The sequence below is a fragment of the Balaenoptera acutorostrata genome, chromosome 18 (genome assembly GCF_949987535.1).
Source record: "Balaenoptera acutorostrata chromosome 18, mBalAcu1.1, whole genome shotgun sequence".
Classification (NCBI taxonomy): Eukaryota; Metazoa; Chordata; class Mammalia; order Artiodactyla; family Balaenopteridae; genus Balaenoptera; species Balaenoptera acutorostrata.
Genome location: NC_080081.1, coordinates 63,145,669 through 63,173,340, shown reverse-complemented (window position 1 = coordinate 63,173,340; position 27,672 = coordinate 63,145,669). Strand labels below are relative to the sequence as shown.

The 27,672-nt window shown below is 39.2% G+C and overlaps 1 protein-coding gene and 1 long non-coding RNA gene across 3 annotated transcripts in view; one reads left to right on the top strand and one right to left on the bottom strand.

Annotated features, from left to right (window-relative positions):
* LOC103010558 (uncharacterized) overlaps positions 1–27,672 on the top strand; it is a 61,953-nt gene that overhangs the window by 18,651 nt on the left and 15,630 nt on the right. Inside the window, exon 5 of the long non-coding RNA XR_009005899.1 lies at positions 11,723–25,753. This is a non-coding gene — a long non-coding RNA (uncharacterized LOC103010558). The remainder of the gene's footprint in view (positions 1–11,722; positions 25,754–27,672) is intronic.
* TRIM13 (tripartite motif containing 13) lies at positions 163–11,446 on the bottom strand. Of its 2 annotated transcripts, none has more exons than XM_057532852.1 (2): positions 11,316–11,446; positions 163–1,758 (listed from the first exon to the last, which is right to left on the bottom strand). In XM_057532852.1, the coding sequence occupies exon 2, from the start codon at positions 1,748–1,750 to the stop codon at positions 527–529; it is 1,224 nt and encodes a 407-aa protein (XP_057388835.1). In that variant the 5' UTR covers positions 1,751–1,758; positions 11,316–11,446; the 3' UTR covers positions 163–526. The 2 variants fall into 2 exon arrangements, with proteins under 2 accessions (XP_057388835.1, XP_007193789.1); XM_007193727.2 differs by lacking the exon at positions 11,316–11,446 and adding an exon at positions 3,582–6,037.

Below are 27,672 nucleotides of genomic sequence, written 5' to 3'. Positions count from 1 at the left end.
CACCCTCCTTAAAACGTAAACTTCGCACAAGGTAATGCCAGTTTTTGTTTACATGAGATTTACATTGTACCAAAAAAAGAAATCAACCCTCTGCAGAAAAAGTTGGAAATTCAATCCATATCTTATTCCTTTTTTAAAGAATGTTCACTCAAAACAAAAAAGTTGCTTTACAAGAGTAGTCTTTATTACATGCTTAAGAACAATCATTATTACACTACCTCATCAATATTAAATCGTGTACTCTCTCACATCCCCTTTTTTCATAGCATAAACACAACCAGTATTAGGGGTAGGATGCTTATTTCAAAAACACTTAAAAAAGGAAGGAGGGTTCAGGACTACACTATTAAATTTCACTTTTATCTTTATACTACCTAATTTCAACAACATGTGTAGGACATTGTTTTTGAAAGGAGTACTTGTAGAGGAAAATATCTGACTGGAATCTTGACCAAATCTGAACTACCACTCTGTATTCTGACAAATTTCTAACAAAAGACACAGAACTATGTACTTTAAACAGGTTTTATAACAGTTTATATTTGCACACAAATTCTGCCACATTGTTCAGCACCACCAAAGTAAAATTCTTTAATCTTTCACTGAAAATGAAAAACCCATCTGCCAACTGTTCCCAGTAAAAAACTGATTGTTCTACAAAATCAGCTGATTTAGTCAGGTAGGAACTAAAGTTTGAAAGATTGTCTTTCCAAGTTGTGATTTCATCAAACAAAGACCATTCTAGGAATATGGTAGGACTGAAGAAAATGAGAAGGCCAAGCAGAATGATTACCACAAATAACAGATAAAAGCTCCAAGGAATCTTGCTAATGAATGTGCCAGTGTCTTGAGGCAAAGAAAGTTTATCCACATCTACTAGTTTTATGTCTTCCCACTGACTGGTATCAAAGTTCTTCATTAAAGGGCTTGAGGGCAAATTAGAGGGAGGCAAAGGAGTTTCCTTGATGACTTTTATTTTCTCCCTGAACTCCTGCATCTGTTGCAGAAATATGATGGGTTCTGACACATCTTTGAAAGCCTCAGCAATGTTAAAGGCCATTCGTTGTTCCTGCAAGATGGTGTTGAGTTTGTTGATCTCTGGGTCATAGGCCTGCATAACTGCAAGTTTCATGGTCTCAAAGTCAGAAAGGATTTCATTCTTCTTTTGATCTAATGTGTGTTGTAACTTCTCAAAAAACTCCTTCACTTTATCTGAATCTTTAGTCAGCAACTGTAGAGATTTCCTTTTGCTAGTTTCCAAGGTATCCAAGCGAGAAAGAGCATCTCCCCGACGCCAGGTCTCAAAGCTCTGGAAGAGGGACTCAAAGGCATCCCTTTCCTGAGCATAGGCATCTTCGATAGAACAGAAGACATGCTTGGTGTGGTCACCACGAGTAGCACAGATCCCACAGATCAGCTGCATATCAGTCAGGCAGAAAATGTTGAGAGGCTGCCCCAAGTGTCCTTTGCACACTGGCATTTTGGGAGAGATCTTGATCTTGTTATACTTTTCCACAATACCCTTCAGGGAGTAATTAACCTGCAGGCTACTGACCCCGGTGGCTGAAGTTTCCTTGCGGCATGTGGGGCACTTGAATGGAGATGATCTCCACAATGAATTCCGCACATTCCCCTCTAAGATCCCTTCTAAGCATTTTTTGCAAAAGTTGTGCGAGCAAGGCAAAACTCGAGGATCGTCAAACAGACTGCAACAAATTGGGCACGTGAGATCTTCTTCAAGCAGCTCCATCACATCTCCTACCAGAGAGAAAGAAACATTTTATTTTACTCCTGTAACCCCTTCATTTGGACCATGGACTAGTTAGAAGAAACTATCTTCACAGCCATTAAAAATGATTTTTCACTGAAATAACCAAACAAAGGAAATAAGTGAGAAATTTGTGAAGGGAATGCACACCAAAGCAGATTTAATCTGCTGGGACTAGAACACGCTCCTTATTAGTAGGGCTCCCTGTACACAAGGCCTTTGTGTGGGCTTTCCAACAAGCCTTTGGCTGAGACAGGGTTAGGACTAGGACAACTGCAAGTTGAGCCAGCAGGACCCAACTGCTTGTTTTAAAACAGAGCTGACTACTAGCTGTCAGAAACAAAGCCACTCAGTGTCTGAAGAGAATGAGCTCTTTAGTCTGGGCCCACAATTATAAAATGGTATGCTATTTAAAGAAAGCAGCACAGAAATATAAATCCAAGCATGCACTGTCACATAGACTTTTATTAAAAACTGGCATATTTTTCTATTTCAAAGGCAAGATTACAATTATTAAAATCAGAGGTAAAAACATAAAATGAGAGAGCTGCAATTCATTCTTCCCTAGAGAATTAAGTGAATATTTTTTCAAACCACTGGAACAGTAATCAAAGCCAGTGGGGACAAACCTGGGCGTCCCTAAGACTCTTCCAGGGCATCTGTGAGGACAATACTATTTTCATAGTAATACTGAGATGTTATTTACTTTTGGCACAATGTTGACAGTGCACTGTAAAAAAAGCAGTGGTGAGTAGACACTGCTGGAGCCTTAGCAGGAATCAAACAAGGCAACAGGTAGCACCAAACTGGATTCCTGGTTATTGTATTCTTCACCACCACGTACCCACGGTGGGGGCAGGGGTGAGGGCAGCCAGTTTCATTTTAGAATGTTCTAGATGAAGCAGTAAAAATTATTCATTTTACTAAATCTTGATCCTTGTGGACATGTCTTTTTAATATTTTGTGTGACAAAATATGAAGTAACCACAAAGCATTTCTACTGCATACCAGCAGATACTGTCTGGAGGAAAAGCAATTAGCTGATTGAGCTACAAGCTAAATCAGCTGCTTTTTTCATGGAACACCATTTTTACTTGAAACAACAAATGACGAACTATGGCTGTGCAGACTTAGGTATCTGGCAGATATTTTTTTGAAAATGAACAAAATGAACCCATCACTTCAAGGGAAACAAATGACAGTATTTCTCACCAATGATAAAAAGTTGAATTTTTGAGTGAAAATTGGATTTTGGAAAACATATTTGCCACTTAAGAGCTTGTAATGAAACAAGTGGTGAAATTAACATGTGGGTTTTGGCTTTTTTAGAGGAGAGATCATGTATAATGAAATACGTCACTATTTGGAGATCTACATTACACAGTGAACTAATTGGTTCAAATCACCAATGTATGTTATAAATCATACATTCTAATACAGTTAAATATCTATATATAATACACATGTAAATAAAAGCTCTTGGGAGCCTTAGTTTTTAAGTGTAAAGGGGTCCTGTGACCAAAATATTTGAGATCTCTGACCTAGAGAATACCATAGAGAATACCAATTCTCAATACAAGTTTATTCTTTTAAAATGTACATTTTAAAACTTTTATCCCTGAAGTTTTAGAACCAAAAATAGTGCTAAATATGTCCTCATTCAGTTTACTGATATATACACACACACATATCACATTACCACCAAAGTAACAAAATAGGGTCTACTAATCTCTATGCCATCTTATAACCAAAAGTAAATAATTTTTTTATTATATACTTTTTTTAAAACATATTTATTTATTTATTTATTTACTTGCTTGTGCCGGGTCTTAGTTGCGGCAGGTGGGCTCCTTAGTTGCGGTTCGCGGGCTCCTTAGTTGTGGCTTGCGGGCTCCTTAGTTGCAGCTTGCCAGCTTAGTTGCGGCACGTGGGCTCCTTAGTTGCAGCATGCATGTGGGGCCTATTTCCCTGACCGGGGATAGAACCTGGGCCCCCTGCATTGGGAGCACGGAGTCTTAACCACTGCGCCACCAGGGAAGTCCCAGTAAGTAAATAAATTTTAACAGTAATTTTAAGAATCACAATTGGAGCTACAATCTAGAAGATAAGTAGTATTTAAAAGATAAGCTGACCTTGCAAGACTAATTAGTTTATGGTTTTCTATTAGGTTGTGAGAGATATATGTATAACAAATATATAATACATATATATGTAGAATTAAAGCAAAGAGTATTCTGTCAAATTTAGTGTTACACGGCAAAAATGGTGAAGCTTATTTTTCTGAAAAATCTTTTGTGACATGGCAAATCATACAACCTTTGAAAAGCATTGAGAAGAGAACGGCTACAGAGACTGAGGTTAGTGTGCTCTCTAAGAAGTTATCAAGCAGCTATAAAACATTCTCTTTAGAGCAAAGAAGGAAAACTTTTGATGATCTTCCATCACTAGTCCTGGGGTTCTACACTTTATCACCTCCATTGATCTCTGTCATCTTTCACCTAAGAATTCTATGCTAAGGCTAGATTCTGGAGTAAACTGTAGAAACAGGAAAGTAGTGGCAGCAGCATTCAATAAAGTAAACCTAATTTACTCATCCTTGCAAGGTTAATACTTCCAGAGAATCCTATCCAAGCATATTAAATAAATAAAAGGAAAAACAAAGGATACCAAGTTTTGTAATGAGAAGGAGAAAAAGGGCACACAAGACAAAGAGAAACTTCTAAGAAAACTGAGGGACCAAGAAGAATTTAAGGCAATCAAGTATGATCAAAAGGAAAATGTCACACACAGGAAAATTTAGAAATAATAAACAGTCATCCCAAAGCCACAATCAATTTACAGCTCTTAAAATGAACCAGAGGAAAAAAGTTGGTATTTGGAAAGTCCCTTTTTTAAGAAAATTGCATCAAAAACATGGTAGATCCTATTCTTCCACTTTTAGTGATATAACTTAAAAATTTTGGTTTATAATTTAAAGATTCTCATTTTAATCCACATTAAAACTAAACACTATTTTCTTTTCTTAGCTTTATACTCAAAACTACAATCACAAAACTATGTGACCACTTCCACAGCTGACTTTTAGAGAAAACTGAGACATATAGCCTAACAACCCAAGAAACCATGGCAAGTTTGTTGCCTTAAAAGTTTTAAAGGAAAATACATAATAAGGTTTTTAGTCTCACTAAGTGAAGGGTATGCTTTTCACAGTAAAGGAACTTATAGATCCTTTTCTTAAAGTGTGGCTAACACATAAAAATCTAAATAAATCAATTGAGCTTACTCCTTTGACGAAACCAAAGTACATATCCCCCCCTTCTGGGGGACAAATACAGATATCAAGAAATTTTATGTGAACAGAATTACTGTTCACCAGTGATAAAATTTCAACTTAACCGATGTCAAATTAAGTATATAAAGGCAAATAAGTTTTCCAAGATTCATTTCTTCTTTTGAATTAAGAATTTCCCAAGATTTATTTATTTACTTACTTACTTATGTATGTATTTATGTATTTACTTATTTAGGCCACGCCATGCAACTTCTGGGATGTTAGTTCCCCAACCAAGTATTGAACCCACGCCCTCAGCAGTGAAAGCGTGGAGTCCTAACTACTGCACCACCAGGGAATTCCCAACAATTTCCCAAGTTTTATACCAACAAAGAAAGTAGCCAAATATATACCTAGTTATCTACCACCTCTCTGGTTTTCAACTTTATTTTCCTACCATATTTATACTTTAAAATATACTTTTTAATTTATGTAAAATAAAACTCACTCCTTTTCAGTACGCCGTTCTATGAGTTTTGACAAATGCACAGTTGTATAACACCACCACAGATTTATTTTTAAGCAAACATTCAAGATATCCACACTTAAGGAAGACTATGAAAACTGTTTGATCAATACTACCTTGAGTGGGTATATAGCAACAACAGTCTCTGCAAATGAAAACAGTAACACAACAACCAGAATATTAAAAATGGAAAAGCCAACACTTACAAAGGAGTCATAAAATAGAAGTAAAAGCTAATATATATGACTTCTCCCTCCTGGAAGCCCTTTTGTTTTTATATGATCAACCCAAAATGATTACAATTGAACAGGTACTCATTTTATTCACTCTTAAAAGGTAATTTTAATAAAACCTTTTGGGCTTCCCTGGTGGTGCAGTGGTTAAGAATCCACCTGCCAATGCACAGGACACGGGTTTGAGCCCTGGTCCGGGAAGATCCCACATGCCGCGGAGCAACTAAGCCCGTGCACCACAACTACTGAAGCCCGCGCGCCTAGAGCCCGTGCTCTGCAACAAGAGAAGCCACCACAATGAGAAGCCCATGCACCGCAACAAAGAGTAGCCCCCACCCGCCGCAACTAGAGAAAGCCTGTGTGCAACAATGAAGACCCAACGCAGCCAAAAATAAATAAATTTATTTAAAAAATAAATAAAACCTTTTAATTAAAAGAAACTTTCCTATTAAATCTTTGAACTTCATTAGCTGATAGCAATATAAAGTTCAAAATAATACCCATGATTTCTTTTCCAAATCCCACTACAGAAGAAAAAGAAAAGCCAATATATTATACCTTATATCTGAGAGATTTAAATCAAATTTCCATCCTGCTTTGAGGCATCTCTGAATTCAGGAATTTTAAAGCAGTATCTAAATACCTAACAAGTAACTAGATAGCAAATTCTGAAACTCACTTCATAGACAAAACTAAATTATGTGAGCTCTACTAAACAGACAGCCACCAATCAACCTTATCTTGGAACAAAGCTTAGAATAAAAGAGCTCACCTTTAAAAAGTATCACTTCCTCTCATCCCACTAGTTAATCTTATTTTCAAGTTGTATACTGTATTTTCAAGTAGTATACTGATATTTTAGTATGAGATCCACTAATAATCGTTTCTTGAAACTTACTAAGAATCTATTAACAACTACTGAATCTAGGTAGAGGATGTAAGGATATCTATTGTAATATGTTTTTAATTTTCAGTATATTTGAAATTTTTCACAATAAAAAGTTGGAAAAAAAAACTAAAGAGGGGACCAATAATAAGAAAACCATATTGAGCTAAAAAAGTAAAACTTCAAAAACATTAGCTAACTATGATAAGCTTCAGAGAGAGCTTAATCTGCTGTAATATTGTTTTATCTTTTATAAAATAAAAAATATATTATTGGAATCTCTGGATCAAGGCCTGTGATGAGACTGACGTACTTGTTTTGCTCTCAGTCTATGACCTTTGACAAACCACTTATACATATTAGTCTTTCTCCTCATTGAATAAGTGTTTTGAAAGGTATCTAACAATATAACAATATATGAAAATTATTTACCAAGTTTTTTTTTTAATACTCTGTATCAATGTGTTATTAACACCTCATTCTGGCTTTTAGACTGTTCCAAAACTTGTATGATCCAAACAGGATAAAGTGAGATTAAGAAAAAGACAAAATTTCTGAAAACTTAAAAAAGGAATATTAAAATTAATATACCATATACTCCAATAAAGATGTTTAAAAAGAAATTTAAGGAGCCATAAAAAAATAAAATAAAATAAATATACCACATATAGCATCTAAAATAGCTTATCTAATTGTTATGTGGCCCTTGCAAACACAATATAATTTACCTTTGTGTCCATATAAGACATAAGTAACTTACCTTTTCTGGCATTATCCTAGAATAAGTAGTAGTCAAAATTTCCTCCAAGGTATTTCTAGTAGAATTCCTGATAAGTAGGGCAAAATAAACCTAGTACAGAAGGTCCAGCAGCTTGGAAGGCCTACCTACTCAGAAAATTTACAAGTTTTTGGACTAAGGTGACAGTCTCAAAAACAAAAAACTAGGTCATTACCTTCATAGTCCAGAAAAACTTGGAAAAAATTAGTTTTTTCCTTTCCTTCTTTCTCTTCTCTGTGCCACTATTTTGCCTCGACTTTTCCTTTGTTTATTCTTCTTTTAACTCATCTTCCCCATTCTATTTCAAGGAATGCAATCTTTTGATTTCCTCTTATTCCTTCCTTATCTCACACCTCCTCTTTACCTTACTTCTTATGTTTCTTTCCCTATTTTCTTTTCCCTGTATCACCTGATAATCACCCAAGATATTATTCTGTAATCCTGTAAATCAGCAGCATTAAATCAATAGTTTTAGGATACCAGCTAGATCAGATATCCCTATCCCATTTTTGTACAACTACTGAGAAATCTAAGAGGACACCGAATGGTGTTGAATCCCATTCTCTCCCACCCAGATGAAATCAATTTGAATATAATGAGGGTCTGAATTTGAGGGAAACATACATATAGCCCAAATTATTCTCCTGGTCTGGTACGAACCAAACCCAGACTACTTATCTTTACCTGTTAAGAGTTAAAATTAACTTAAATTGGAACTACTGACTTCTGCAAAGGTTTTACAAACTAGAAATGTCTGGTTTCTTTTCTCCCAAATAAATATAAACAGGTTTAAATGAAGGTGGCAAAATTCTACCCCTAGAACAAATTGTCTTCTTTCACAACAATAAACTTGGCAATCATTAACCTAAATTATTATCCCCAACAGGTTGGTATCTATTAAAAGTTTTCATCATGTAGCTCTGCATTTGAGGTTAATTCCAGTTTTCAGAAAGTACTGTCAAAGTCTAGCATTCAGTACACAGTAAGCTAGATCTACGTAGATAAGTGAAATTATTTACATAGTATGTAATACTGTGCCAAGTGAAAACAAGTATTTAGTGGATAACTAATAAGTACTACCTACCTGCTAATAAGAACTTCTGAGATGGAAATGTAATTGGTCTGAACAAAGTTCCTTTTGCTCAGTGTAGAATTACATACTCATTTTATTCTAAGTAAAACTGATCTAGAAAATATTTCAAGTAGAAAGCTAATTATGCTAAACTTTAAGCAATTTTTAGGTTGGCTATATTCTATATACTATGTTGGCACTCCTCACTCATATTCAATACTGCACATATGCAGGGGAAGAAAGGAAGAGCTCCTCTGGGAGTTTTAAATGGGGAGCCAGGTTACAGCCAAGGAGATATACTTGTGGTGCTTATGCCACAGGAAAGACAATAATTTAAACTACTGGCAAAAATTTTCAGTTCAACATTTCCTTAGAAATATATTTACATCTATAATGCAAATGAATTAGAAAGCGTTCACATTATGGGAATTTGCTTTATATTTACAGAAGGCTTAACTGGAATGTAACTATTCTGTATGTCAAAGGACACCTGTTTTTGGTTAACTGTTATGAGTACTATTCTTCTAGCACCATTCTAGTATCTAAGAGTCCCAAGGCAAGGTAATGACAATGGCAGTGTCTTTCACGAATAACAAAAATGGATAATCCAATGATCTAATGATATTTTAAAATATGAAATATAAGCCAAAATTCCTGCCCTAAATTCAGAAATATAGCACATTTTAAAAGGTATTGTTACTATAAAAGGTGTGGTAACTGCCTTACAAAAGGACATAGAAAGCTGACACCATACCGAAGTTGGAGAGGTTATCCATGCAAGTGGACTTTGTTTTTCTAAAATTATAAAAGTAATTTGTGATTATAGAAAATTCAGAAAATACAGGAAAAAAATTACCCATAGTTACATCGGCAAGGAATAACCATTATCATTATTTGGTATATTTCTTCTAACGTTATTTTGGCACATTCCTCCCAATCCTGTGTGTTTGCACACACACATCTTTTAACAAAACTGGAAGCATAACACAACTTTGTATCCACTTTTTTCACTTGTTTTATCATATGCATTTCCCCTATTGTTATAAATTCTTCTAAAACATGACAGTCTATCTTATGGATATGCTGTTTCTTATTGACTGTTTGTTTTGGGGGGATTATAACATTTTAATGAACACTCTGTAGAAAAGTCTTAGTCCAATTGTTAGGTGGGTCAAAGAGTAGGAACATTCTTAAGGCTCTTGAAAAGACTCCCAAGTTTCCCTCTAGAAAGGGCATACCACTTTCTGAACTCTGACCAATGATGTATGACACTGCTCCACCTCTCCATGCAATTCCCAACCTTACAGCAGAATCATACTTTTATAGAGCTTAGTAAAAAAATAAGAAAAAGGCATACTTTTTTACCATACACTTTTTTACCATACCTACCTAAGTTTAACATATAAAACAGTTTAAGGCAGTTAATATTAGTATGTGTCTACGTATTACCAATATATAAGAAATATATGGTGCTAAAAGTTATGGGGTAGGAATAAAACAGAAGTACTGGGCTTAAAAACATCTTAGAGATCATTTAGCTAAACACCTAACTTTACAAGTGAAAATACTGAGCCTCCCCTGCTCCCCCAAATTGTACACAGCAAGCAAGGCATAGGACCTGAGTTTCCCAATTCTCAGACCTTAGCACTATCCAGAAAGTGGGTCAGGAATTCAGTATCCTCATCCATCAAATGGAGAAATTTAATCATGAGCTCTCTAAATCCCTTCTAAAATTCTATAATTTTTACAAAGTAGGTTGTAACAGGTTCTCCAGTGAAGGGTAAAGAGCACTGAACCTGCATCTGAATACCTAGCTTTAAGCACTAGTTTTACCCTTCATGGAATGAGGATTTTTACAGTACCTACCTCATAATGTTCTTGGAAAGACTAAGTAATGTGTGACAATTTTGTAAACTACTGAGCTACATCAGTGTAAGGTAATTTAATTACATATGTCTACAGATACTGTGAAAACTGTAAATACTCATTTACAGTGTTATGTTAGAGGATGAGTGTATTAACCAAGAAAGGTCCTCAAGGAGAGCTGGACTCCTTGAACTGTAATTTCAAGGGAGGACAAAGTAAGTATTACAGGTACAAAGCATGTTCGTGGAAATGGGCATAGCTGAACAACAGCTATGGTATAAGTAGGGCCAGGTAACCAATAAATGTAGAGAATGAAAATAACCTGGTGTTATGGAAGGACTTGCCAGAGAGGTTTAGTACATCAGCTGGTGCAAAAAAGATGGTATTTTTAGGGAAAGATAGGAGAGCAGGAAGAAACATATGTGCTTATTGTGCAAGACAGAAGTATAACCAATTAATCAATAGCTCCATCAAGTTCTACCAGAGGGAATGGCTATGTAAAAGAAATTCTGCTTTTAAAATACCTTTCATATAAAGGTCTCTAGAGTCAGAAAACTGAAGCCCTGTTGTATAAGCCCTAGCAGCAGTGACACAGAAGGAAAAAAAAACCTATTAAAAAAAAAAGAAAGAAAAGCTGCTGTAGCCTCTTTTCCTTTGCAGTATGAATCTTTGGATTATAGTATGTTTCAAATAATTGTCACATAAAGAATTTCCAAGCATGGAATCAATTTTTCTGAGTTTTGACAAAATATGAAAAGAACAAAGACCACCCATGAGGGTGGGAACACATACATTCTACACACAGTTCAATTTTGAAAGCTTCTGGGCCTGACGAAATTGGATGCTTTCCTTTTTTGTTGGTTTTTGTTTGTTTGTTTATTTGTTTTTAACGTAGGGAAAAGTATTGTAGTTTACCTCTGTCCCCTGCAAGCAGGTGTATTGGTCAGGGTTACTATTTCCCAGGGCAGAGCAATCAGGTTTTGGTTTTGTTTGTTTGGTTTTTTTTTTTTTTTTTGCACGTCGTGACTGGTAATCAAAGGAGGCTACTGTAAAGAAAGAACAAAGAACGAGGGTATTATGCATTTATGTGCACAGGGTCCTTAGTCTTCACCCTCAATTTTTTCAATCATTCCCCACAAATAAAGCCAGCCTGCTAGGACCTGATGAAAAAGCCAGGAGCATGGGAGAGGCTGGCCATCTCTGTGCTAAGGAGCTTCTCGGTTAGGGCGCCCTCCCACGGGGCCAAGCAGCCTCCCCAGGTTCAGTGCCAGGGGATGGTCGCGTGCTCTGACTCCGGTTCATGGTCGCCTTTTCTTTTGTAGGCGATCCCGAGGCGCTGGAAGTGAAGCCAGGCGTGTTGGGTAGCGGAGCGGGTTTTCAGCAGCCCGGGCGCGCTGCCCCCGCCGCCCACCCGCACGCCGTTGCTCCCCATCCCCCCGTTCCGGGGCCTGGCTGCTTTCGGCTGTGCTGCCAGGACTGGAGCGCCGACTGAGCTCTCCGCCAGGCCCCCCCACCCCACCACTCACGCAGGTGCCTGCCCGGTCAGGGCAAATCCCCACCCCCCTTCCCCGTAAGGACCCGGGCGGCGGGTACTTATCTCGGACCTCCGGGACCGCTGGAGAGGACCCGCCGGGAGCCGCGCAGCGGCCAGTCCTCCAGCCGCGGGCACCGCGCGCTACGAGCCGGAACGGCTGCAAAATGGATTCGCGGCGCCGACGGGCCCCGCCCCAAGGCCCTCCTCCCCCGGCACCTCGGTCCGCCTCCCAGGCCGGGCCTCCCCTTTCCCCCGGGGAGGGAGTGGGTGAGGGGAGGCGGGAGTCCTTCCGGTATCTCCAACCGCCACCGACGACCGCCGCTGGCCGCAGTGCGCCTGGGAGAGGGGAGGGTTCCTGGCTGCTGGCTTCTCTCCTTTCCAGAGGGGCTGCGCGCGCCCGCGAAGCGCCGTGCCCCGGGCGCCGAGAAGGGGACGTGGATCGCGCAGACCCGCGGGCTCGGCCTGGACCGAGCGCGGGCGACGGGAGGCGGCGTTGTCCCCGGTGGAGCCGCCTGGGAAGAAAGCCGGCGCGCAACAAGATGGTTGGGTTTGGATTGTTGTACTTTTTTTTTTGTTCGTTGAATTTTTAGGAACAAAAAAAAAAGCCCAACCCTTCACACCGCTTCATCTGCATCTCTCAGGACCAGAGGCCCGGCCACAGCGGCTTGGGGGGACGGAGACGACTGTCCGCCCCGCACCCCACAACCCGGGGTGGGTGGGACGGGCGCCCGCGCTGCTCCAGCCGCAGCACAATCAAAACAGTTAACTACTGCACCCACCCACACCTTGCATCTATGTATTTCTTTGCAGGCTTTAGGCCGAACACTAGCCACCCAATTCAAGGTTTCTTTTTAGGAAAAACACCACCGCCCTTTTCTTTGGAGAGAAGGAAAAACTCAAGTATGGCTCTAAATTATCAGCCGCTAGCCTGACTCACTCTTCTGACGTCCGGCGCCCTGTATAGGGACCTTCTCTAATAGCAAACGCATTAAGCACTTACCAAGGAGCGGTTGCAAGAAGATTGCAAAGATGAAAGAATGGCTTCTCCAAAACTTGCCATCTTGGGGGATGTGAAGCAAGGACAAAAATCACAGAATATGCCCTGGGGTTGAGTTCGCCCCCCTCCCCCGCCCCACTTGGGGAAGTCTGGGATTTGGAAGTAGAATTGGGGGAAAAGGTATTCGAGGTCTATTTACAGTCCTTGGACCCGGTGACTAACAATGCTAGCTCAAACCCCATAAAAAGCTCCTCCCCACTCCCTTCTGATATGTCCGGTTCCTCACCATGCCCGGGGTCCCTTAAATCCAGTTTTGTGTGTGTCTCCCTTAAACCCAATTTTGCCTTTGAAGAACAGTTCCTATATTTATGTCATTTTGTCTTCATAAGAACACTGTGGAATGGAAATTATGATCTTCATCCTATAGATGAGGAAACGGATGAAGTGATTTCTCCAAGGCAAAAAACAAGAGGCAGCGCTGAGACTCTCAAGTCAGATTCCAGGTACACGGTCTTTCTACGGCACGGTAACTGTCAGTGCCAACGAAAACTGCACCCCAGTCTCCTACTAAATAAGTGTTATTAAAAGAAAATCAAACACCTGATTTGTAGAAACATTTTGAATACCCTAATATTAAAATGATACAAGAGTGAAAGGTTATTAACTCATAAATCAGAAATTGTCCTTATGTAATTATATAATACATATGTGTATCTGGTTGTTGGTAGATAGCAATTAACTTCTAACCAACTAAATGTAAAACATTGGTTAAATCTGCATAGAAATGCCTAGATTGTTTAAAAAAAAAATTAACTACTAAGAGACCATCGTATATTAAACTCTCTTAAGTGTAGAAAAATAGGGAAGGAAGAATAACCTATTTTCCCTCCCATGGTCCTAATAAATCAGCCAATCAGGGAATCACCACATATAGTGTGACTAGAAAAAGAGATTAAAACCTGCATACACGGGGCTTCCCTGGTGGCGCAGTGGTTAAGAATCCGCCTGCCAGTGAAGAGCACACAGGTTTGAGCCCTGGTCCAAGAAGATCCCACATGCCGCGGAGCAGCTAAGCCCATGCACCACAACTACTGAGCCTGTGTGCCACAACTACTGAGCCCCTGTGCCACGACTACTGAAGCTTGCGTGCCTAGAGCCCGAGCTCCGCAACAAGAGAAGCCACGACAATGAGAATCCAGCGCACTGCAACGAAGAGTGGCCCCTGCTCGCCGCAACCAGAGAAAAGCCTGCGCACAGCAACAAAGACCCAACGCAACCAAAAATAAAATAAATTTAAAAATTAAAAAACCCTACATACACGGATTAAAACCCACCCACACAGCTACCTCCTTCCTGGAAGAGCACACTATAACTAGATCCCATACCGAGGGACTGTCAAAATTCTTATCACACTGGAATTTCCTTTTATTGACTGTTCTTCAAACAAGCAGAATAAGCTTAAGATTGGAATTCATATGTCACCACAGCAATAAGATGTAGTCTTATGTAAGTTTGTCTTTTGTGAAAAATATATTTTTACAGGTAGAATTTCTAATGTTATATATTTGAAATATATATATATACACACATATATATTCTTATTTTTGTGATTTATTTCATGGTGTTGTTTTTGTCCTGAGCCTTGACAAAGGTGAAATCCACCAGCTTTCCTTCCACCTACCAAGACATGATCAGATGTTCCATAACAAAAGGGACAGTGCCAAATTTGGTGTACACTGAAATGTAAATTATCAGAATGGGGAACGTCTAATAATTAAGACTGGAGCAGTTATGTGCAGGAGAGGGGTGCTGGTGAGCCTCCTTAGATATACTGGAACATTTCATTACTATTCTGTCTTTCCCTTCCCAATAGCTGCCAAAGTCATGAATGCAAGCCCCAACATTCCCCAACGAGAATTCCTGGCAATACAAGGCACTGACATTGCAAGGTGTAGCAAAAAGAGCAGACACTTTGGAATGAATTCTGCATCCAAACTCTAGCTCTGCCATATACAAGTTGTTCAAGTTACTAAGCATCTCTAAGCCTCAGTTTTCTCTTCTGTAAAATGGGGATCATGTTTCACTTGATTGTGAAAATCAGATAACATACAAAGCAACCAACATGGTATCTGACATATAGGAGGTACTTAATAAACGGTTGCTACTGCTATATGGGAGAAGAAAACCATGCTGGTTTTGAATAACAGTTGTTTTGGATTTGTAATGTGAGGCTTAAGCACGATAGTCTTAAGCAGAGCTAAACTGCCTATGCAGTAGAGGAAGCTAGCACCATAATTTCTGCTTTTTTTACACCCAGCCCAGGGTGGCCTTTTATTTTATAAATTTATTTATTTATTTATTTATTATTTATTTTTGGCAGCGTTGGATCTTCGCTGCTGCGCGCACACTTTCTCTAGTTGCTGAGAGTGGGGGCTACTCTTTGTTACATCGCGGTGGCTTCTGCTTGTTGAGGAGCACGGGCTCCAGGCACACAGGCTTCAGTAGTTGTGGCTCGTAGGCTCTAGAGCGCAGGCTCAGTAGTCGTGGCGCATGGGCTTAGTTCCTCTGCATCCTGGACCAGGGCTTGAACCCGTGTCCCCTGCATTGGCAGGCAGATTCTTAACCACTGCACCACCAGGGAAGTCCCCAGGGTGGCCTTTTAAAAGCACGTATCTTTCCACTGCTGTACCTCCTTCCTTGTGCTTAGGGAAAGGAGAGGAAAAGGAAAAAACATCTCATTTAATGAAAGGAAGACTCTGCAGTGTTTTTTAAAGCTTTACAATTTCAGTGAAATTGTTGGAACATCCAAAACATTCCATTAAAAGGAAAAGAATCTACCTGTAAAAATACATTTATCACAAAAGACAGAAACTTACCTAAGACTTGATGAAATTAAAGGAATTAGTCCTTGGTTTGAAGAAAATTACAGGTTGCATATATTTCAATTGCACAGTGAAGATCGTGCATTAGATGGAGCAAACAGCAAGATCAGTTAGCTTTGGGAGAGAATGAGAGATGCTTAAACAACAGTAAACTTGGCCTTTAGTTGTGCCATTTGTTTAGATGGAAAAATAAGTTATAAGAATAAAATGTCAGAGGTAATTAAGATGATATTAACATATGCTTATAATTATATACTCAGGATTGTGCTAAGCACCAAAGACACTAACTGAGGAATTTCCCATTTGGTTGAAGAGACAAGTCTTAACAGCATGAACTAGTTTAGTAATAGTGGCTGTTTAAGAGTCAATGTGAGTGGTGTGGTGAAGACAAGATCAGAGGAAGGCATGGAAGCATCACGAAGATTTCACAGGGGAGGTGGGAGTCAAACAGAATTAAAGATCATAGGATTTGAAGGTAAGAGGAAGAGCATTGGAGGTGAGGAACACAAGTTCAGGGTGGGAATGAGCTTCACTGATACTGAGTCAGGGAAGAGCATGGCCTAGTTTGGAAAAAAAGTTTGAGGCCAAATTGTGGAATGTTTTGATGTCAGAATAAAGAGTTGAACTTCATTCTGTAGGAAATGGGAAGCCACTGAATAATTATGTATATGGCACTAACAAGATGAAAACAGAATTTGGGGAAGACTAATCTGATAACAGGGTCCAAGATTTAAGGGAGAAGAAATTTCCTTTATTTTAATAGTTTTGAGGTTATTGAAAATTATAGTTTTTTTTAATGCAGTAATGTATATAAAAGTACAACATATGTGCCTAGGTTAAATTCCATTGAACCATTTAACTTCAAGTGTATTGTTTACTAAAATTTTCAATTTGTAAATAAAATGTAATGAATGTAGAAAGAATTAACGATGACAAATACTTCTAAAGTCCTCTGAGAGGAAATTATGTGTATATATATATATTTATATATCAATCCTATATAATTTATCTTAATATAATGATCTTAACTATATTGTATGACTAAAGTTAGTATGTTGCTTAAATATTAACTACATTTTAGAGTACGCCTCACTAGAGCTTTAAAAATCATTACATATACTCTGAAATGTAGTGTTCTGTTTTGATATTTTTAACAATGATTACACTCAATTATGTTAATAATTTTTTCTCTAAACTTAATTCCCATACATGTAGAATTTTATTCTTGATGAAAGTCACTTCATGAGGGCCTTAAGAAATGACTCATTCAGGTAAAGACTACTGTTGTATAAATTATTTGCAGTTGTTTAAGAGAACTTGATTTGTAGAAATGGTTTATTTTGGAATCTTTTTGTAGCATTCACTAATCATTATGTGCTCTAGTTTTATCTTGAAAAATGTTAGTTATAATAATAAATTTTATAATTTCAATTTAGAAAACTACTCTCACCCTGCTCTATGAGACATTTTTAGAACATTTCTTCTACAAATAAGGGTACAACAGTTTTCTATTATAGTTTTCAATAACTAGTAGATTCCTGTACTTTCTTTATCTTAAGTAAAGGCAGTAGTATATCTCATAGAACTTTGGTTCTGAAGGTCTAAATTTATCAGATACCTACCTATACAGCATTGCACAAGAAATACATGCTTCTGTTTTTTAACATGAGTCCAATTGAGTCTCTCTGGTATCAAAGCATGTGGTAATAAATGCCTTGTCAAAAATGTATTTATCTTATAATGGTCTTGTTGTTTATAACACTATGCTAATTGTTGCTAGAATGTGGCCGGATCTCTGGGAACTTGCGCTGGATCTAAAGCAGCCCACACCCCTCCCAGTCAGGCAAAAGACACAGACAATCCAGAAGATGTGTGAGACTCGTTATACAATATGAACACAGGTTAGGCATTTTGTGAAGGTCATTGACCTCTGTGTTGTGAAATTCAGTGGACATTTTTTCAGTTCTCGTTTGCTTTGATCTCTTAGCAGCTCTCACTGCCTCCTCCCTAAAAGGCCCTCTTACCCTGGCGTTTAGTAACATCACGCTCACACCGGGCTTTTCTTTTTCCAACTCTTTCAGGGACTCTTGCTGGGTTGTACCCAGCATTTAAGTTCTGTAATTCTTTAAACACTCAGGTTCAAGACACTGTCAGGACTTCAGCTAACATTTGACTCTCACATTCCCTGTAAAGCAGGGATCACAAACTGTTAGCCCGTAGTTACACCATCTTTAAATTTAAATACACTTTAGCAAGGCATGCTCCTTCTTCCTCTCCCACAGTCCTCCCTCTCTGCAGGCATTTGTGTTAGCCGTTGTGTTGTTGCTCGAGGCCCCTGCTCCTTCCAGATTCAGGATTCCTGCTCCCGAAGTGCCTTCTCTCCCGAAGGAACCCCCTCACCAGCCACCAGATTCCTCCTCCTCATCCTCATCCCCCAAGCACAGCACAACTGACACATCCCAGGTATGTCAAGCTTTCCAAGAAGTTCCAGGCCAAGGTCAGATCCCTCATGATCATCTCATACCATCCTATGCTCTTCTTCCATTGCACACGCTGCAGTTTGTTATTATATATTTATTTGTGTAATAATTTAATAATGTTTCTCTCCCCACTTGACTGTAAAGTCCATAAGGTCAGAGATTGTGTGTGTTTGTGTGAGCGTGTTTATCTGTGTTTTCTCATCATTGCAGCCCTAGCTCCTAACCCAGTGATAATAATTATTTTTTCATGAATGTTTTAGGGAAGTAAGAATTCTCTTTTTCAGAGATTAGTGGTATATTTCAAACTTCTAAAAATTACCTGTTAAGACCAGCTGAAATGGTAATGTATTCTGAATTTTATTCACTTAAAATAGGCACTCTAATATATTTTATTTTATCAAAACAATGTTTTCCCTCTTTATCTGCAAAGCAAAGTTTTCCAGACTCCTCCTATAGCTTACACAGATGTATCAGTAGTCTTTAGTCTTTTACGGTAGAGCTTGTCTCTTAAAAATGAGGATAATTTCGGAGTTCCCTGGTGGTCTATTGGTTATAATTCGGTGCTTTCACTGCCGTGGCCCGGGTTCAATCCCCCGTCAGGGAACTGAGATCCTGCAAGCCGTGCAGCACAGCCAAAAAAAATAGAGAAAAATTTTTTTAAAAGGATAATTTCTTGAGTAGTCCATCAGAGAATTATTATAAAAAATTGGGAACCTTCTTTTTAAGCATAAAAATTAAGCAATATGCCATTAAAAAAAGACTTAATGATATGACTAAATAAAAATGTAAAAAAAACCTTTTATGTTAAAAATACAATATAGTGATAGTAGTATATAACTATTAAAAGAAGATATAAAGCAGTACGTATTAACAATGAGATATGTATAAGATATAGTAAGTGAAAAATCAAGTTAAAAACAGTATATATACTATGATTCCAATTTTGAAAGGAAATGTAATTCATAATATATTGATAGGAAAAAACATTTGGAGGAATATACACCAAGTTATCAATTTGAGAAGATGGAAATGGGAAATTTTCAGTACGTATGTTTTATATTATTATAATTTTTTTTGTAGTTTTACATCGAGCGTCTATTACTTTTATACTGTATAAAAAAGAAAAAAGATAAATTTGTAAAAAACACAAACTCAGAACAAATACATGCAATATATATAACCATGTTCTCTTCCAAATGAATAACAAATCAAACAAAAGGTAGAAAAACAAGCCAAGAACACGAAAAACAGGACACAAAAAGAAGAAATACAAGTGACTGACAAGCATGCAAAAAAAATTTCATTCTCATTGATAAAGAAATACCAAGCAAAACACTTATACAGCCTTTTTTTTAATGACAAGTAGGCCAGCATTGAGTGGTACAGGCCATCCTGTTTGCTGCTGGAAACCAACATAGATGGATACAACATTTTGGAGGACAGTTAGGTAATCTGTATCAAAAACACTCAAAATATATATACTTAATTCAACTTCTAGAAATGTATCCTAAGAAAAGAATCAAAAACATAATTTATATAACAAGGATATTGTTATGGAACTTTCAAGGGAAAATTAGAAATATCCTAATTATCCATTAAAGGACATGAGTTATATGAATCCTGGTACATTCAAACAAAATAATAATATGTAGCCATTTAAAAATCATGTTTTAGAAGGCTATTTAACAACTTGAAAAATTCTTTTATTATGTGAAGAAAAGCAAATTTCAAAACTATATGTAGCATGATACTGATTATTTGTGTGTATGTGTGTGATTGCATATGCACATATTAAAAAGCCATCACAGTATTAACAGTTGTTACCCATAAGCAGTAAAAAGTGAGAATGATTTTTATTTTGTCCTGATTCTTTCATGAATTTTTGAACATTTCTATAATGGTTATATAATGTATTACTTTTATAGTAATAAAAAAGAAGTTCTTTTAAAGTTGCTGGCCCATGCTTTGGAAAAAAGTTTGACCGTTCCTGTAAAGATTAAACATAGAGTTACTGTATGATCCAGCAAATCTACACCTAGATGTATACCCAAGAGAACTGAAAGTATATGTTCACTCAATAACTTTAACCTGAATGTTCATAACAGCATTATTCAGAATAGCAAAAAAAAAAAAAAAAAAAAAAGGAAGCAACTCAAATGTCCATCAATGGATGAGCAGAATGTGGTATATACATACAATGGAATATTATTTAGCCATAAAAAAGGAACAAAATACTGATTCATGCTACAACATGGATGAACCTTGAATACATCATGCTAAGTGAAAGGAAACTGACAAAAAGGCCACATATTGTGTGACTCCATTCAGATGAATTGTCCAGAAGAAGCAAAACCATATAAACAGAAAGTTAGCTAGTGATTTCCAGGACTGGGGAGAGGGAAGAATGGTAAGTTACTGCTAGTGGTTACAAGGTTTCTTTTTGGGGTGATGAAAAAATTCTGGAATTAAATAGTGGTGATGGTCACACAACCTTGTGAGTGTACTAAAACCCACTGAATTATACACTTTTAAAAGGTGAATTTTATGGTATATGAATTATATCTCAATTCTTAAATATGGAAAAAAGTTTATGGCCCATCAAAGTTTCCTGGAAAAAAAGAATAGCATTTAAATGTATAGAGTACTTTATATATAAACAACCTACAATATGGTTAGCGCTATGATAGAGGGATGGAACATAAAAAAAAAAACATCTAACAGTACCTGGGGGTTAGAGGAAGTTTCCATTAAAACAGAGATTCTTGAACTTTTTGAGAATAATAAATAAAATAACCTTTATTTATTAATCCATTTAAAATAATAATGATCCATTGCATTACTCATTCCTCTCAATGATGACATCTTATATAACCATAGTACAGTGCCAAAACTAGGAAATTAACATTGACAACTAAATAGACCACAGGCTATTCAGGTTTTACCAGTTTTAGCATGCAGCCACTCTTTTAAAACTTTTTGTAATTGAAAGGACAATACTGGGACTTCCCTGGCAGTCCAGCAGTTAAGACTCCACACTCCCAATGCAGGGGGCATGGGTTCGATCCCTGGTTGGGGGAACTAAGAGCCCACATGCCACGCCATGCAGCCAAGAAAAAAAAAAAAGAAAGGACAATACAACAATATTAAAAATTTTAAAATAAATGATTAGAGGGAATTCCCTGACGGTCCAGTGGTTGGGACTTCGTGCTTCCATTGCAGGGGGCACAGGTTCAATCCCTGGTCAGGGAACTAAGATCCCGCAAGCTGTGCAGCGCGGCAAATAAATAAATAAATAAACATCTTAAAAAAATTTTTTTCACAAAATAAATGAGTAGAACTACCTATAATCTCACATTAAAACCAATCTGATTACCTTATATAGAAATACATTAAATTTTTATTACAAAATAGTTTAAATATACAAAAAAGTGGTAACATAAAAAATAGCCAGGTACACACATTATCTCCATGTATGTTTTTACACTTTTACCACATATGTAAATATCCATGAAAATATGTTGTATTATTTTGCAAGTTTGAAAATCTTATATAAAAGTTGTATCACAATACACAAGGATGCATCTTTTAAATATTGGGTTGGTCAGAAAGTTCGTTCAGGTTTTTCCGTAACATCTAATGTTTCTATCATAGTAATACATGCTGTCAACTGCTAGTTGGGGATGAAACTTTCCAACCTCTCTTCCTACTTTCCCCAGGAAGGGGTTATCATGGAGATCAGAGCTGAGACTCTAGAGAGGCCTTGCCTGGACTGGAATCCAGAATCTTCTATTCAGCAGCAGTGGAACATTTGACAAATTACTTACTCTGGTCTTCAATTTCCGCATATGTAAAATAGAGGCAATGACAGTCCCTATTTCATAAAGTCATTTGAGTATAAATTAAGGCTATGCAGGGGAAGCACTTGGCACAGTGAAGCACAGCATCTAGACGTGCTCACTAAGTGTTTATCATCGTCATCGTCTCTTTTTTTTTTTAAAGGGAATTTTATTTATTTATTTATTTATTTATTTATTTATTTACTTACTTATTTATTTATGGCTGGCTGGCTGGCTGGCTGGCTGGCTGTGTTGGGTCTTCGTTTCTGTGCGAGGGCTTTCTCTAGTTGCAGCAAGCGGGGGCCACTCTTCATCGCGGTGCGCAGGCCTCTCACTATGGCGGCCTCTCTTGTTGCGGAGCGCAGGCTCCAGACGCGCAGGCTCAGCAATTGTGGCTCACGGGCCCAGTCGCTCCGCGGCATGTGGGATCTTCCCAGACCAGGGCTCGAACCCGTGTCCCCTGCATTGGCAGGCAGACTCCCAACCACTGCGCCACCAGGGAAACCCTGTCATCATCTTTATTATTGCAGAGAATGAATCTAGATGTTGCCCTCTCTTCCTGTAATGAAAGAGTGGTGCACATAACCAGAGCCAGCTCAGACAGGGGAGTAAGATGTTTTCTGCCCTCTCGCAGGGCTGTGCTAATCAACAGTTAACACGCAGCTCTGGGCAAGGGTCGTGGATAGGGAGCCACACTTTGCAGTGTTCACCAGTTTCCACGTTGTAAATTCTCCCACCATGGCTGACTGCAAGCTGTCAACTTGAGTTCACTGAATGCTGACTGCAGAGTTGGGAAGAGTTATCAGAATCAGCTCTCAAGTCATGTGAGCCTGCTCCAGCACACTCAAGCGAGAATTTGTCTTTTTTGCTGCCTCTTTGTTCACTGCTGAAACCAGGATCTGTTCCCTCTCAGGCAGAGGACCAGGCATACATATCTGATGTGCTCCTGCTGAGGTAAGAGTTTATTTATGCCTGGAAGATAGAGGAAGTCTTCAGATCTGAAGCCCAAAGCAGTGCTCATGCGCAGCTTACCAGAGTACACATAGCAAGTGATACTTTAATTCTCATTTGTTAGTTCCCTTTGTGTCCCTGAGGGATCTTAGGTGTGAGTGTGGGTGTGACCACAGTCTAGGGTAAGATTCTGTTATCTTTGGTCATGTGGCCATAATGCCTTCTTAAGACCAACAGCACCTTACCTATTTTTAACATGTAGCATTTTGCACTGCACTATTTCTACTTAAGACGTTCAAGTAATCATCTTTCCTCAGTCTTTATAGATACTTTCTAATGGCTGCATAATTCCATTAATACACCTAAGTATAAGGTATATGTAAAGGAAAAAGAACCAGGAGGCAAAAACTGGGGAAAATGACATAAATGTAAGAAAAAAATAATAATTTCAAAAACTGAGTATGGTCTTAGCTGTTGATGAGAAAAGTAAATTGAGCCCTGAAAAATAACTGAATAATTGAATCTTACAATTAGGTCTCTAATGCTTTCAGGAAGAGAAAGTTCATCTCCTTACGCGGGGCAGAGGTGGGTAGGGGGCGTGAAATGCATTACCTCGTGTAGAAGTCAAGTGGAGAAACTAAGGCTGGAGTGATTCATTAAGCTGCTCAGGATCACACAGGGCAGATCACCCAGGCCAGGCTTCATTCCACTATAGTCAGGAATGAATGAGAATTAAGGAAATGGAGACAGGAGGTATGAACAATTCTTTCCGGAAGCATAATGGGGAAAGAAGAGAAAGAGCAATGACTAAATAAAGTATGAGGACATGGAATCACTGCTTCTATAATAAATATAAGGCTCAGCTCCTCCAAAGTTGACATTGAAAAAGGCCCCAGTGAGTGCAGGGCCAGAAGCAGACAGACCACAGAACCCTAAACCCTGTCCTGGAGATTTGTCTGTATTTTGGGACACTCATTATCTTTGCTCCATCAGAGCCTCCTCGGATCCATTCTTCCTTTCATATTTGAGGCCCATATGTGAGATGACAAAAGACATTTCTTAATATCCCGTGGCACAATCAAGTCAAAGCCAGAAAGTTTAACCCAGGGGTCCCCCACCCCGAGTCCGCAGACCAGTACCGGTCTGTGGCCTGTTAGCAGCCAGGCCGCACAGCAGGAGGTGAGCAGCGGGCAAGCGAGCAAAGCTTCATCTGCCACTCCCCACCGCTCCCATTACCGCCTGAGCCACCCTCCCCCCACCCAGTCTGTGGAAAAATTGTCTTCCATAAAACTGGTCCCTGCTGCCAAAAAAGTTGGGGACCACTGGTAAACAGCCTTTCTCAAGGCAAGGGCAATGTTTCCTAACCTTGCCGGTCACAGAGACTGCCCCAGACACTCATTTAAATATACGGAATGTCAGGAGATTTGGATTCAGTTCTCTGGTGGGGGCCTGGGAATGGGTATTTTAAAGTAATGCCAGTTATCCTTAATTTCCTGCAGGGTTGGGTATCACTGTGCTGGCAAGTAACAAAGAGAAATAAACACAGTAGCATAAATCCCCGTAGTCTGGCTCAAAAGAAACGGCCTACTCATAACCATGCTGGGGTCCCCAGCCTACCCCTGTGATTTGATGCCATCTTGGCATGTGCTGGCTTAATCTCCAGCCCAATCTGGGCACAATAGAGGGAGGTCCATCGCCAAATTATCAGGTGGCAGGAGAGAAGGGAAAGAGGGTTTCTTCTGTTCTTAATATGTTTCAAACTGACTACTAGTTCCTAACCAGCATGCCAATACAGACAAGACCTGTCTTTGCCCACCTCATCCCCTTCTTCTCTGTCCCTCAGGCAGGCACCTGGAGGTGGCAGCCCCCTCCTTCCTACAGCCTTCTCAGTCTTCGGGAGGGTGACCCTACATCTTGGTTTGCCTGGGGGAGAGTCTTGACTTAAGCCCAGAGTTCTCTCTGGTTTGGTGTCCCCTTTCATTCTCAAAAAGGTCCCAGTGTGGAGCATAAATCCTATCGTCATGCTGTCTATGAACAGAGTGAGAACAAAAACATAAGTGCACAAAAGCAAGAAGTAGTCTGCCAGCAATTTACACAATGACTTCCAATTATCAAGCAAATCACTCTGTGACACTGCATACATCGTTTCAATTAATTCTCACAGCAACCCCATGAGGGAGCTCTGGGCACATGAATTCTTGCAGGTAAGGAAAGTAACCGGGTTAAATGACTTGACCAGGGTCATCCAACTATGAGGAGCAGAACTGGATTCAAACATCCATCTGAGTGACCGCAACTTCTGCTCTAAAGGGGGCCTGCCTGACTCCTCAGGCCATGTGGCCACCCCCACCCCCACCAATTTCTGACTGTGTTAAGAAACAGAACTTTACCAAGAACGTTGGTCAGTTTCAACACTAAAGGAACTCTCTCAATTTTCATATTTTTCATCTTACATTTGAAAGTAGAGTCTATTTCTGCAGCTGTGTACATAATTCAGCTCTTGTTTCTGTAACCTAATTTGAAAGAACACTTCCAAAAGAAGCAATGAAGTCTACAAAAGCACAGTTTGACTCAAGTGGATCCAACCAATTTGCAAATGGAAAATAACACGGAGGAATAAGTTTTGCATCACAAGTGTGGCTGCTTCAAGTCATCTTTCATGAAACTAAAGATGTAAGTGTAACCCAGAAAATGGATGGTTCAAAGTCTTTGCTTTACATCTGCATAGCTTTATCTTCTAAACCAGTTGCTCTCCCAGGAAAGATGAACTTAAAGTTTCACCCTTTGCTTTCACCACCAGATTGACTGCAGTTTTCTTTCTTTTAAAAAATGGGTAATTTTTTAATTTTAATTTTTAATTCCAAAAGCACTGCCTTAATGCATTTTCTTTGGAAAAAAAAATCATATATAAGGCTTAAGTGGCCTTCGATCAATACCCCAGTCTCAGACCTGTACATTGTTACTGGTTTGTTTTTGTCCTTCTGTTTTTCTATCCAGGAAATTATTTTTCTACCTTCTGCCTTTTCCAATAAAGCTTCCAGTAGAGGAGTATTTTCCTTCTTCCCCTCAAACTCGATCCATAGGGAAGCTCCTAAAATCTCAGAGATTGAAAGCTCCAAGAGGGCTACAGCAGCTTCTCTCTCCTTCTAGTTCTTCTTTCTCTCTGTTGAGTGTTTAAGAGCAAAAGCTCTAGAGCCAGAGTGCTGGGTGGGAATCTTAGCTGCATCACCTATTAGCTGAGTGACCTTGGGAAGTTCATGTATTCACTATTCATTTAAATTTATTTATTTACTGAGTGCCTTTTACATATCAGGGATACAATGGTATACAAGGCAATGTTCCTACCCTTGTGGAACTTACATTCTAGTGGGAGACACAGAATGTAAACATATGAATGAATATAGCATAACTTCAGGTGGCAAGAAATGCCACAAGGAAAAATGAAACAGGGTCAGGGGACAGAGACTGCCTTTTACCTAGATGAGCAGAGAAAACCTCCCTGAGGATGTGACAACAGAGCAGAAAGCTGAGCATAGTTAGGGAGCAAATCATGCAAAGATGTGAAGGGAAGAGCAAGTGCAAAGGCCCTGAGGCAGAAACAAACGTGAAGTGTTGGAAGAACCGAAGAAGCCTAGTGAGCTGACACAGAGTGTAGGAGAGAGAATGGTGGCACGTGAAGCCTCCCACTTTTCACCATCACCTCCTGTCTTCCAATCCCAACTCCAAAAATTCCCCAACTCCATTCGATCCTATAGTCTACTGTTTCACTACCTTTTGCTTGCTCCCCTCCTCCCTCATGTCCTCACTTCCCTCTTTAACCAGCTTAGATATGAGGTCCATTATTATAATCACTCCCCTGCATAAACATTCAACTCCTTTTAGCTTCATACCATTTTCTCTTTCCTCAAACTTCCAACACTTCCTCCCCAACCCTTATCTTCACTGATGAGCTTCCTATTTCACTGAGAAAGTAGAAGCAAACAATAAAGGAGGTCCTCAAGCTCCCACCCCGACACCTGCCCACCCACCTGTGCTTGTGCCCATATCCCCACCTCCCCTCCTATCATGGGGGCTGAAGGCCTTCCTACAGGTACACAAACTCACCCCCTCTCCTGCTCTAGCAAGTTTCTTTCCTCTTCTTCCATCAGTCCCATCAGCATAAGGAATCACTGTAATTTCTTCCATTTCAATAAAGGCTTCTCTTGAACCAACTTGCACCTCTAGCCACCACCCATTTTCTGACATTCTTTACAGCACAACCACTTTCACTCACTGTCTTCACTTCCTCTCCCCCCATTTCCTCTGAACCCTCTGCAGCCCAGCTTGAGCCACCATTCCACTGAACCTGCCTCCGTTGCTAAATCTTTCACCGTGGTAAATCCAACGGCTAATTCTCGCTTCTCACTTACAGGCGCGTCACCAACTTTTGAGCCCTTTTCCTCCACTGCCACCATCCTGGCCCACGCCACCCTTATCGCTCCCACCTCTGACTCTGAGCAAGTCTCCCTGCACCCACTGCTGCCCTGCTACCCAGTCACATCACTGCACTGCTCATATTCCTCCCGGGGCTGCCCAGCCACCCACTCAAAGTC